The 14,299-nt window shown below is 42.1% G+C and overlaps 1 protein-coding gene across 2 annotated transcripts in view; it reads left to right on the plus strand.

Annotated features, from left to right (window-relative positions):
• Positions 1 to 13,506, plus strand: part of CLMN (calmin) — a 101,747-nt gene extending 88,241 nt beyond the window's left edge. For both annotated transcript variants that reach the window (XM_066607500.1, XM_066607501.1), the window contains exons 7-13: positions 305 to 498; positions 900 to 982; positions 2,419 to 3,654; positions 4,294 to 4,439; positions 4,779 to 4,839; positions 8,134 to 8,189; positions 12,584 to 13,506. In XM_066607500.1, the coding sequence (XP_066463597.1) occupies positions 305 to 498; positions 900 to 982; positions 2,419 to 3,654; positions 4,294 to 4,439; positions 4,779 to 4,839; positions 8,134 to 8,189; positions 12,584 to 12,770 (1,963 nt within the window). In that variant the 3' untranslated portion in view covers positions 12,771 to 13,506. The remainder of the gene's footprint in view (positions 1 to 304; positions 499 to 899; positions 983 to 2,418; positions 3,655 to 4,293; positions 4,440 to 4,778; positions 4,840 to 8,133; positions 8,190 to 12,583) is intronic.
• Positions 13,507 to 14,299: the final 793 nt, after the last annotated feature.

Raw genomic sequence — 14,299 nt, forward strand, 5'->3', positions numbered from 1 at the left:
CATAATAGCCACCTCCGCTCTGGTAAAGTGACTGTTCTGCTTCCAGTCTAGAATGCAAATGAAACTTAGACAAAGGGCCAAGTTCATAATATTCACTTAGAACCTTGTTCATTAAAATCTTACTTAGCGCCAGTGGAACATAGCCATCAGAGCTTACTGCAGATTAGTGCTGTCGGCAGATGACCTCAGAATATTTCACTGTTACGAGATCTTGCTTTAATTATTTCACAAATCTTCTGCAGTGTATGTGATGTTCAGTCATTAGTAAATCTATGTAACCTTCCTTCTCCTCTTCTCTGACAAGGTACGGAGTTGCAGTACAAGACTTTGGTGGTAGCTGGAGAAGCGGACTTGCATTCCTTGCTATTATTAAAGCCATAGATTCCAGCTTGGTAGATATGAAGAAAGCATTGGAAAGATCACCCAGGGACAATCTTGAAGACGCCTTTAGCATCGCTAAGAGGAACCTGAATATACCAAGGCTTCTAGAGCCCGAGGGTACATTGCAGCATAAAATATATGTGTAGTGTATTTCTTCATCTTCCATAAAGTAAAATGGGCCATGCCCATGCATGGATGGCCACATCTGCTCTGCAAATGGGTAAACCCCTGGATCCCCAAAGATGAAACATTTATAGCATATTCTATCATTATGGTTAGAAAAGCCTCCTTAATCATTGTAAATTGTAAACTTTTGTAACCTTCTACTATAGTTTGTAATTTACTTCATTTTCAAGTTCTCTGCTTGCTATTGGTGGATGGAAACATTTTTCTTCTGCGTAGTCCTATAGTGTTTTAGTCCTGTTGGCCAAAAATGTCCTTTTTTTATATGTATGTCCAGATATGACATTGAGGGTCAGGTGACTCATCATTCACTTTCATGTTTGATCTAATTGTAGATGTGATGGTGGGCTCTCCTGATGAACACTCTATAATGACCTACGTCACACAGTTTCTTGAGCACTTTCCAGAACTTGACTCGGTGAGTTTCCATTCTCTCTTTTTTAATTTACTCTGCCATCAACAGTTTTTCAAAAATTAATCGAAGGAATATATTTACCTGAAGATTTTTTGTAAAAATTTCCACAACTGAAAATCAGTTCCACTCATCGCAATGGGTGCTATTTTGGTGGCAAGCACATGGATTTCTGCAAGTCCTATTCAGATGAATAGGACAGTTGCATAAGTTCTGTAACAAACTGCCTGTTGTGAATATAACCTAACAAATACTGAGTTCATAGTACCCAAATCCAGCTTTATGTCATCAGTAGCTGCTCGTGTGACCAGGAACATTTTGAATCAATAATTAATTGGTCCCATCTTTGGTGGTTATATTATGGCAGATTAGGACATATGGACATCATAGTCCCTTTTCAGGACTTACTTCTATAAGACAGAGTAGCCAGTCTAATATAGATGAGCGAGTATACTCGCTAAAGGCAATTGCTCGAGCGAGCATTGCCTTTAGCGAGTATCTCCCCTGCTCGAGACTGCAAGTTCGGGTGTTGGCAGCGGGCATGGAGCTGCGGGGGAGAGCGGAACGGGGCGGAACGGAGGGGAGATCTCTCTCTCCCTCTCCCCCCGCTCCCTCCTGCTGACAGTCGCTACTCACCGCTCCCCCGCGCCGACACCCGAACGTTCTGTCTCGAGCGGGGAGATACTAGCTAAAGGCAATGCTCGTTCGAGCAATTGCCTTTAGCAAGTATACTCGCTCATCTCTACAGTCTAACAAAGAGTGTCTGGCGCGTAATGCGACATTTCCTCTGTAAGGGTATTGTACAGGGTGGTGCAGAAGTAGTTATATTATTTTTAATGCAAGTACAAAACCAGTTTAATGACTTAAATTGTAACAAATGGAAATGAAAATGAAACATTCAGAAAGTACATCTAGTGTCTGTTTTGGACATAATGATCAACTCTTGCATCCTGAAGATCGATACAAGCTGAAGGCGATAAGCCACGTTTGCATTCATCCCTACACGTTTGTAAGGAAATGTTATTCAATTTGTATAGGCTGACTGCAGATTCTCTTGGAAATGTCATCTAATTTTTTATGTCTTATTGAACCATTTTCAGGATATTTCCATTAGATGTATTTGAGTCTATGGGGTTTAACCATGTCTGAATAAGTCTATAGAGAGGAGCTTCTAGACTTGTTCTATGAGTGCTTTGGCGAAACATGTTCAGTGTTGGCCTACAGCTACTGTTAGGTCAACTGACAAGGCCAACCAGCTTTTAGCATTTAGAGGATGCTACTCTATCATGTATTTTGGGCTACTTGACCCCTGATGATTATTCATGGGATGCAAGCTTGATGTAAAAAATTTAATTGACTCTTCAGAATAACGTAGAAGGGAATTTTAGAAAATCACATGAAAATTGTATTATTCTCCTAATCTGTCTTTACCATATCTTCAGGATGATTTCACGGAGCAAAATGATGAAGCACCCCTAGAGATGACATATGTACGATATAAAGATGGGCCAACCGAGGAAGAGGGTAAAATTATTACTGTGAGTAGAAATGATGATAAAGGCTATACAGTGCAACTTCAGACAAGACCTCTTACACCACCGGAAACTCATGACTACGCTGAAGTAGATATCCCATATGATGACAAACTAACTTTGGAGACAAGTGAGAAGAATCAATTCCATGCCCCAATGGAGAAAAAACATGGTCAAGAAATAAAAGCAGAAACTGCTGGGTCCAAGTTAAATAGTGTCCTGCGGCGGTTGGAAATGTCTCCAAAGAGATCTGAGGTAACCAGAAAAAGTCCTGGCGAACTTAATAACAAGACTTTAAATGGTGAAAGAAATATTGGAAGTTTGGAAGGCCCAGTTGACTCCTTTACAATATTCGATGGAAATAATGCTCTTCATCACATAGACTCTGTAGATGTTCAACCCAACTCTTATTCCAGTCTTCCCCGAGGATCTGAACTTGAGGGTGCCAACTATAATGAATCTTCTTTCTCATCTATTTCTGATAAGGAACCCACTGAAATATTTTATCAAACAGAGGTTGACCATAGCCAACTAAACCTAAGATCGCCATCAGAAATATTGTCTTCGAAGACAAATGAAGACAATGATACCTGCAAGTATGTCCTTCATCAACCCAAAGATAGTCCAATAGGTAACAACACTAAGCAGTTGACAGTCTTCCGAGCTTATAAAGCAAGTGACAATGATAGTCCTCTCCAGTCTTCTGATAATGAATCACAAGAAGATGGAACTGACAGCACATGTCCACCAAAGATTTCCATCATCCCTCATGATTTATTCTATTATCCTCATTATAGTGTTCCCATTGTAGATGTCTTGCAAGCCTTTGCAGATAATTGTCCGGATAGCCTCATTGAAAACACCTTTACTTTTGATGTTTCATCTGAGGAACAAACAGGTGACATTGAGACATACAGTAGTGGAATCTACTTGGACACGGAGTCAACAGGAAGTGATACTTCAGTAGAAGAGTCTAATGAGATGATATTAGGTCTGGAGGGCTCTGAACAGAATGGAAATTATACAAAAGTAAGTTCACAGGAGCTTCCAGTGGAATCATTGGCAAATGGATCAATAGCTCAAGCTTCCCGGGATTTACCGAGCAGTGGTTTCATCGTCCGTTCCGGCTATAACAACGCATTTCAGGTAACGATTTTGTGTTATGTTCATTGATCTTAAATTTGTTATGACTTTTGGCATTACCAGGAACTAGGTTTTATGCTTTCAAGGTTGGAAAAAAGCAGTTTCCAGGAATCAACCAAGCAAATCTATGATTGACTTTCCCCATTATTTAATACCAGTATAACTGTCTAATGCCTGCAACCACATTTTAGAATATGGGACAGTGATGCACCTGCCTTAATTGTAGGCTACATTGCATGCAGATGGGGTCTCAGAAAGTAAACCAAACTGCCGAAGATGCAGATTCCCAATTCCAAATTGGCTTATGGATGAGGGGTTTCTGCTATTCCTCTGTACATAGACCTTCTATTGTTACTGCTCTCAGTTCAGAAGGGCTTGGTATTATAGCTGTCTAAAGGTGCTCATGGTGGTAGTTGTAGTAGATTTATGTCTTGGGGACTATACCGCAATGTACATCCAATATTGATTTTGCTATTGGGACCCTGTATTCAGGATTTCCCTGATATGAACGGGTCAAGAGTTCATTGACTTCTTTGAAGGTATTTGGATCTATAATGCATGTTTATGTAGTTTAGGCATTGATATCCCAACATATCTTACTGTATGATTTCAGATTTGTTTGTATCTTTCTTTATTCATCAGGATAGCGGTACAGATAGTTCAGAGGAGGAGCGGGAGGAGGACTGGTCAAGTACAAAAGGATTTGTCTGTAAGCAAGTGGAGGAGGATAATGATGATGACATCACAGACAAGCAGTCTGCAGAAACTGAGGAGTTCTGGCTGTCAAGGTAACATCCTATCCAGTTACAGCTTATAGTGTGTTTGTAAAATAATGGGGCCCCCCAAATGCTCTGTTCTGGAGGAGAGCCTGCTCATTCCACTGTATAATACCCACCATGTGACCAGCAAACCTGTTTGCTGAAGTACTAAGTGCGGCTAGGAAGGTCCTGTTCCTTCCACTTTGTAACTATCAGACTACTACATGTTCTGCACGCTTCTCTAGTAATTTTGCTTCTAGGACTCCATGAATGTTTTACACCCATTCCATACTGTATATTACATACTGTTTCTCTAATGTTAAAAATCTACACTTTTGTACCATAAAATAACAAATCTGTCTCCTGCAGACAAATACAGAATGACAGCCATGCGTATAGGAGGGGAGAACTGATCACTCCAAGACAGTCAGTAAGTAGCCATGGAACATTGTAGCCACAGATCACTGGGTTTGGGGGGATCTTGCCACAGCTGCTCTCAGATGTTCTATATATGTAGATAATGTACAGATCAGATGTTACTCACTGAACCTGCATTAGACTACATGGCCCAGAAGTACACTAGTTCTCATAAAAGCACAAGCCCCTAGAAGGAGTTGTCGTGTTGCTGCAAAACTCGGCATGCAGTTACATCTCATAAATGATGAGAGTTGTGGTATGATTAGATGAACGGTCTTGTCACCTGAGGCTCTAAAAGTGGTTCCACCCTTGGCCTATAAAAGGCTCTCAGAGGCTCCTTGTATGTAGTGACCTCTTCTTCCGCTTGTGTAGAGCTTGTTGACCGCTAGACGTGTCTATGACGCAATCCAAGAGATTTCACCCCGTTACCAGAGTCTGAGAGGGGCGCATTATTGGAGTGTGAGAAGCTGGATGGTCTGACCAGACTGTTAGGAGGTGTTGGGACCAACGGATGTGTGAGGGCACACAAGGCTACTGGGCTTAGGACACCCTTGACCGACGACCAGTAGAGAGGATCTCCTAACAAGAACAGTCAGTTCCAACTGTTTCGTCGTCCACCATCCAGAGAGATGTACCACCATCGTTATAGGCCCCAGTGTCTGTTGGAACCATTTTCAGGCGCTTGGCTAAAGGACATTTAGTCCGACAGCTCCCATTACATGTACTGCCTTTGACACCCACCGTCGCTTCTGTTTGCAGTAGTGTTGTGAATGATAAGCTGGACTGCTACAGAGTGGAACTGGGTTGTCTTGCGCGACAAATCAAGGTTTAGTTTGGGCACTGATGACGGCCATGTTCATGCCTGGAGACCTAGGGATGAGCGCCTCAATCCTGCCTTTGCTGTGGAGCAGCATACTGCCCCCTGCTGGTGTGATAGTCTGGGGGTCATCGCATATGACAGTCGGTCACCCCTAGTAGTGGTACAAGGGACAATGACAGCTCAGTGATATGTTTAGGACATCCTGTGTTCCTCTCATGGCGGCTTCCAAGAGGCATCCAGCAGGATAATACTTGGTCGCACACACAAGGGAGTCACAGGAATGTCCCCACAACATTATCACACATCCGTGGCCTGCCCAGTTGCCAGATTTGTCACCAATAGAACATGACTATCTTAGATGCCAACTTTGACAACCTACGTGTCTGCACGAGGATCAATTACAGCAAATGTGGTGTAATATGCCATAGACTACCATACAGAACCTGTATGCCTCCATGCTCGCCTGAATCACATCTTGTATCCAAGCTACAGGTGGTACAACAGGGCACTAGAGCATCTATACCCACTTGTAACACATCTTGTATCCAAGCTAGAGGCGGCACAACAGGGTAGTAGAGCCTTCATGCCTGCCTATATCACATCTTGTATCCAAGCTAGAGGTGGTACAACAGGGTACTAGAGCCTCCATGCCCACCTGTATCACATCTTGTATCCAAACTAGAAGCGGTACAAAAAGGTACTAGAGCCTCCATTCCAATCCATATCACATCTTGTATCCAAGCTATAGTCGGCACAACAGGGTACTAGAGCCTTCATGCCCACCCGTATCTCATCTTGTATCCAAACTAGAGGTGGCTCAAAAGGTTACTAAAGCCTCCCTTCAAGTGTTCAGTTTTCCACAATAAATTCTCCTTTTGCTCTAATATTGTAATCACTTACTTATGACAATGTTACAATCACACAAGAAAGTTTCATTAGATTTCGACAACTTCTTCTAGTTGATTGATTGTTTTTTTTTTTTTACAATAAGTGTAGTAGCAGTGCCAAGGCTCATTCACGTCAGTGTAGAGGCTCTACTTTTCTGCTCTGTTCAGGGAGCAGGAAAACGGCACGCCCTGTCTGAACAGCTCCATCTTGTGATGGAACCAAATGGCACTGAACAGCCCCCTGCTGGGTATAATAGGAGTACCTTCGATTTGAAGCCAGCAACCTAGCATTTTGTTGGAATTTACAGGATGAAATATCACTGCTTGCAGCACTATGTCATTGTTTCTAGCGGAAATCCGTGATGGAGATTCCGAACAGAACCTCCGACGGTGATGATAAATGTAAGGTTATGCACATGGGCAGGAGAATGTCACCAATATACACTTAATGGGGTACTGCTAGGGAAAAATGATATGAAAAAGACCTGGGGGTACTAGTGGACTGTAGATTAAACTGGAAAAACCAATGCCAGTCAGCTGCTGCAAAAGCTAATAAAGTCTTGGGGTGCATTAAAAGAGTTATAGGGGAGAGGGACGAGAACATTATCCTCCTACTATATAAGGCACTTGTCAGGCCTCATATAGAACACTGCGTACAGTTCTGGTCACCGGCGCTCCGGAAACATGTTACAGATCTGGAGGGGGTTCAAAGAAGAGCAACTAAACTAATACATGGAATAAAGGGACTGGAATACCCAGAGAGGCTATCCAAATTGGGACTATTTACCCTGGAAAAAAGACGGCTAAGAGGCGATCAAATAACTGTGTATAAATACATGAGGGGACGATACAAGGATTTCTCCCATGTTCTGCTTATACCCAGGACTACGACGGTAACGAGAGGGCATCCGCTACGTTTAGAAGAAAGGAGGTTTCATCACCAACACAGAAAAGGGTTCTTTACTGTAAGAGCAGTGAGACTGTGGAACTCTCTGCCTGAGGACGTGGTGATGGCAACATCCATAGAGGAGTTTAAAAGGGGACTCAATGTCTTTCTGGAGGGGAAGGATATTACAGGATATAAATCTTAGGTCAATTGTTAATCCGGGTTTACAGGCAGGTAGGAACTATTAGGGGTTGATCCAGGGATTAGTCTGATTGCCATTAGGGAGTCGGGAAGCAAATTTCCCCCAAATGGGCTAATTGGCTCCTGCCTCTTGGGGTTTTTTGCCTTCCTCCGGATCAACAACATAGGAGGATAAACAGGCTGGACTAGATGGACATTGTCTTCATTCGGAAAACGTAAAGTCAGAAAAAGAATCTGCGCTCAAAGATGGAGTGAACTGAGGACGAATTCACATAAAAGTAATAGTGAGGTATGACACTTACTTCATTCGGCCTCACAAACTATGTTACTATGGAATTGAACCCTCAGTCCATCATCATTATTATTACTATTATCAGTATTATGTTTGTTTTGCTACGTTCTTTGTTACATTGTAGCACCTCTACATTCTTTTCTGTTACTTGCTGTAATTATAGTGCCATTGTCTAATTTTCCAGAAAATGAAAATAATACCAATATCTCTTTATTTTCTAGAATTTTGAAGCTTGTCACATTGTCAGTGAAAAAGGAGACCAGCTTTTAGAATTTGGGTAATTGTTTTTCTTCTATATACTTGACTTAAGTAAAAGTTTGTTTGCAACTCCAGCTATAAATATTACTTTGTTATTGAGTTCTTTGCTGATAAATATAACAATTTATTTTTACAGTTGTCAGAGCTCTGCTTTTCAAATACAGAACTCTAAATCCCCTGCTTTCCTTTACATAGCTTTACATGATTACATGATCAAATTCTGCCAACCTGAAGTCACCACTAGGTGGCAGCAGAGTAGCTTAATGAAGACAGTTTTATTATTGAGTACAGTAAGAGTTGTGTACAACTCTATGTAATAAGCTTCCTATAGTGGTGACTGTAGACAAGCATCATTTTAATATTTAACACTATATCTGCCTTGCAGCACTGTGGTCTTAGATTTAAAACTGACCAGCGATGGCATTTGTCTGGACTGTGTTCTAATGGTTTCCTCTAGTCTCCAAACATATTGATAGGTTTATTGGCTTTACTTTATATACAATCTGTGCTATGGTGTGTAAAGGTGTGTGTGTGGGGGGGAGGGGGATTATTAGATTGTGTGTTTCTAGGGACAGGGTCTTCAACAATTTACGGAATGTGTCATCAATTGTCACACAGATCATATGGATCAACAGCGCATTAAGCCGAAGTTTAGGAATCCATAGTGCGCAGACTATTACAGTTCAGTAGCACGATAGAACAAGCTGCTAATAGTATTCATATATATCTATGCTAAGTAGTAATCATGGGGATGGGGGGGGGGGGGCAGAGATTTATCTGCATTTCCTATAAGCCTCTCTATTTAAATGGCTGATAACAGGGAATAATGGATTGTATATTGCTGCACAAAAAATAAGATTAGGGGTAGTATAAACCAATTGTACTGTGACAGTAAGCAGTGATACCCTCAATAAAATGCACATACTTCTCAGAGGAACATGCCTGGAGGACAAGGTAGCACACATCCAGCGAAGTTCATCCAACATGGCTGACAAATCAGTTACATGAATGGACAGATAAAACTGCAATTCCACTGCAGTGTATTTATATATGCATAGAATAATTGTCCAAATCTATAGCTACAGCCCTTCTATGCTCTTCATAGGGGACTATGATGCATTTTAGAAAAGCTCCACACACAGATTATTTCCCATCCTCCTCCACAGATTGCGGGTCATGTCCAAATGTAGGTGAATGTTAGATGTTCGGTGAATTCTTCTTTAATCCACGTGTGATTTCATTGCATCGCTATTTCCTTTTTACTGATAAGAAGCAGTTTATTTATTTTCCTAAGCAACTCACTAGCTCCCCCTGTAGCCCTGATAGGGAATCTCAAGCAAGTCAGGGACGGTGTCTCCATTTTCCAATATTTCTAGATTTCTAATGCAGGTATCACAGCTCTGTCTACAGAGCAGAATGGAGACAGCTGATATTAACCTTTTTATATAATTAATCTACATAATTCTGTACTACCTGTTTGTCAAGGATTTGCCCACTCTGTATGGCAGCTTCCTTCTCACATCCACATGGTCCTTCCGTCACGACTACTGACTTCTGGTTCACCGCTTCCTCAGCCCAGTTTTCAGCCCCTCCTCACCCCACCGACAAGCCTACTTCTAATGGTGACCATGACTGACAATTTGTACAGCCCACCAGCAGGTCTAGCATCTCACATAGTCTGCACTCTCCTCAATGGCACCACATTTTTTTCTGGCTCATCACATCCGTCTCCTAACCAGCACTTGGCTTTTCCATGGCCCAGCTCTGCTCCAAACCTCCCGTGACCATCTCTAAGAAGACGGTCATTCCCCGGCAATCACAGCTCACACTCACATAGCGGTACCGTAGCACTAGCAAAGCATGTATAGTGCAACACAACATATATGCATAATTGTATGTAGTACAAACAAATGGGTATCTGAGCAGCCCCTCAGCAAAAGGTACAAGGTGCATTTAAAGTAACAGTCATCTTGTAAAAGGATACATAGTATCCTTATCTGCAGAGAAGGGAACTTGGTACACCCTTTTTATAGGTGGTCACGAAGGATCAGTAGAGGATAAGTAATGTAATGTATGTACACAGTGACCCCACCAGCAGAATAGTGAGTGCAGCTCTGGAGTATAATACAGGATGTAACTCAGGATCAGTACAGGATAAGTAATGTAATGTATGTACACAGTGACTCCACCAGCAGAATAGTGAGTGCAGCTCTGGAGTATAATACAGGATGTAGCTCAGGATCAGTACAGAATAAGTAATGTAATGTATGTACACAGTGACTCCACCAGCAGAATAGTGGGTGCAGCTCTGGGGTATAATATAGGATGTAACTCAGGATCAGTACAGAATAAGTAATGTAATGTATGTACACAGTGATTCCACCAGCAGAATAGTGAGTGCAGCTCTAAAGTATAATACAAGATGTAACTCAGGATCAGTACAGGATAATTAATGTAATGTATGTACGCAGTGACTCCAGCAGCAGAATAGTGAGTGCAGCTCTGGAGTATAATACAGGATGGAACTCAGGATCAGTACAGGATAAGTAATGTAATGTATGTACACAGTGACTCCACCAGCAGAATAGTGAGTGCAGCTCTGGAGTATAATACAGGATGTAACTCAGGATCAGTACAGGATAAGTAATGTAATGTATGTACACAGTGACTCCACCAGCAGAATAGTGAGTGCAGCTCTGGAGTATAATACAGGATGTAGCTCAGGATCAGTACAGAATAAGTAATGTAATGTATGTACACAGTGACTCCACCAGCAGAATAGTGGGTGCAGCTCTGGGGTATAATATAGGATGTAACTCAGGATCAGTACAGAATAAGTAATGTAATGTATGTACACAGTGATTCCACCAGCAGAATAGTGAGTGCAGCTCTAAAGTATAATACAAGATGTAACTCAGGATCAGTACAGGATAATTAATGTAATGTATGTACGCAGTGACTCCAGCAGCAGAATAGTGAGTGCAGCTCTGGAGTATAATACAGGATGGAACTCAGGATCAGTACAGGATAAGTAATGTAATGTATGTACACACTGACTCCAGCAGCAGAAAAGTGAGTGCGGCTCTGGAGTATAATACAGGATGGAACTCAGGATCACTACAGGGTAAGTAATGTATGTACACAGTGACTCCAGCAGCAGAATAGTGAGTGCAGCTCTGGAGTATAATACAGGATGGAACTCAGGATCAGTACAGGATAAGTAATGTAATGTATGTACACAGTGACTCCACCAGCAGAATAGTGAGTGCGGCTCTGGAGTATAATACAGGATGTAACTCAGGATCACTACAGGATAAGTAATGTAATGTATGTACACAGTGACTGCCCCAGCAGAATAGTGAGTGCAGCTCTGGAGTATAACATAGGATGTATTTCAGGATCAGTACAGGATAAGTAATGTAATGTATGTACACAGTGACTCCACCAGTAGAATAGTGAGTGCAGCTCTGCAGTATAATACAGGATATAACTCAGGATCAGTACAGGATAATTAATGTAATGTATGTACACAGTGACTCCACCAGCAGAATAGTGAGTGCGGCTCTGGAGTATAATACAGGATGTAACTCAGGATCAGTACAGGATAAGTAATGTAATGTATGTACACAGTGACTGCACCAGCAGAATAGTGAGTGCAGCTCTGGAGTATAATACAGGATGTAGCTCAGGATCAGTACAGAATAAGTAATGTAATGTGTGTACACAGTGACTCCACCAGCAGAATAGTGAATGCAGCTCTGGAGTATAATACAGGATGTAACTCAAGATCACTAATGTTACATATGTTACCATTTTTTCTATAAACTGTGTTCAAGAATGGGCATAGGTTTTAAAGCTCTTTTAACAGATTGAGGATGAATTTAAACATGTCGGATTTATTCCTGAAATTTCTAAGATTGAAAATCGGTTCCATTTCTTTCCGTGGGATTATTAGACATTTCTGCCACAAATCTCCTGCATGTGAATTCACCCGTAGGCCTCCTTCACACGAGCAATGTGTTTTCACCCAGATCGTAATGCATGAAAAAAATGCGGCACATTTTTGCATTGCTGTAATCTAATTCCTTTCAGGATTACCATTTTCTCATCCATTCACACAAGCGCATTGCGTGAATGGACTCTGCAGCGGCGGTGGGCAGAATGGCTTCTTTTTAGCTTTAATGGCAATCTGTGGTAGCTCCCTGCGATTTCGGGTCAAAAGATAAGACATGGCTTTCGTGTGAAAGTGGCCTTAGGAAATATTTCTGTAATGTATGGTTTGGCACAGTGTCCCACCTTCCCCAATCAACCTATTTATGTATGCATACAAAAACTTAATGGGAACCAGCAATGGGACCCATCTTCTGCATTGTAATGTGGCATAATTAACTCATTACCTTACGTTCCCTATAGGAAACAAGGGACTAATGAAGCCACCATTCCAGGAAGACTTGATGTGAACTCTAGACTTCCATTCTCCAGCCAGGAGTCCCCGAACACCTTCTACCTGCTCATCGTTCTGTGGATCCTCTGCTACTTCCTGCTGATCCTACCTGAATTGGATATGAGCAAAGTTGAATTTCTTGTAAAAAATGACTAAAGACTGTCCCCATGGTGATGTCAGGTCATTTCATATGGGCCCATAGGTGCACTGAACTTGTTCTCCAGCAATAATAACTCAACCTGCTTCTTTCATTGATGGTAATAATGCAAAAAATAAGCAGGAAGGGTGCATAGGTGAGGAAGAAAAGATTGTTTTGTGCCTTTTGGGGTAAAAAAAAATGTTATGGTGATTTCTTAATCCTCCTTATTTGTTGCTAATGGATCTAGCTCTTAGTTCATATCAATGATCTCAAAGCTAGATGTCTCATGTGAATAGTGTGCCCCATAGCAAAATATATAATGGGGTCCTCTCTTTTTGTTGCTTCCTGCACTAAACACTACCTACCTTCGAAAGGAGGGCTCAGCTAATGTGCACCCTCTCACAGGGTGGCATGACCCTCAGACTGATTTTTCCCCCCATTGCTAAAGTCATAAAACCTGTGTTAATGGAGAGCTCCACGATTTACATCACCCATGAGGGAGGAAGGTGGAAAAAACCAAACGCGGCTCTTCATCCTCCTCATGGGTTCCATAGTAGCCAGATAAGCCGCCTCTATGGCACATAAGGCTCACATGGTTCTCTGTTGAGCATACTCAATATGTGGCAGCTCTTCTAAAGGCCCGTTTAGACGGGATGAGTATCGGGCAAACGATGCCCGACACTCGTCCCCGCACATACTCGCTCTTGTGCTGCTGCATGAGAGCTAGTATCGCTGGCTCACAGCAGGCCGGCTGCAGATTTCTCTCCTCGCTCTCCCTCCCCCCTTTCCATTCACATAATATAGCGGCCGTTCAGTACTGAATGGCTGCTATTTACACTGAACGATGAGCGATCAGCTCATCATCCATCATTTATTGTGCATAAATGATGGACGATGAGCTGATCGCTCAGTGTAAATAGCAGCTGTTCAGTACTGAACAGCCGCTGTGTTATGTCAATGAAGAGGGGCGGGGGAGAGTGAGAAGAGAAATCTCCTCTAGCCGCCCCGCTGTGAGCCAGCGATACTAGCTCTCATGCAGCAGCACAAGAGCGAGTATGTGCGGGGACGAGTGTCGGGCATCGTTTGTCCGACACTTGTCCTGTCTAAATGGGCCTTTAGTCTTCCCATAAATTTACAGTTCTGATAACAGTTCTCATAAGACTACTGAATTTTAATAGTTGCTGACTACTTGAATGGCGAGTCTACTTTAAATAACTTTGTAAGAGGGGGGGGGGGGGGTTGTTTCTAGTGCAATGTCAGCATCTAGCTCTCCAGAATTAGTATATTGTAACCAATATGACCACTGCTTTTACTGGGAACTTTCTCCCTATTTGTTCCTTCTTTGGTGATGTTGTAGGGCGAAGGAGGGGGGTAAAATATTGCAGCTCCGGCAACAAACTGCTGATTCAGGGGATTCCCCCACCCTAACCTATTCTATTCATATGTTCTGTCTGCCATCCAAACATAGCAAACTACAGCAAAGGGGTGAAAGGAAGAACATGGTAATAATCCATTTTACATATAAAATTAATGCAGAGCAGCAATC

Source organism: Eleutherodactylus coqui, chromosome 6 (assembly GCF_035609145.1).
Source record: "Eleutherodactylus coqui strain aEleCoq1 chromosome 6, aEleCoq1.hap1, whole genome shotgun sequence".
NCBI classification, from domain to species: domain Eukaryota; kingdom Metazoa; phylum Chordata; class Amphibia; order Anura; family Eleutherodactylidae; genus Eleutherodactylus; species Eleutherodactylus coqui.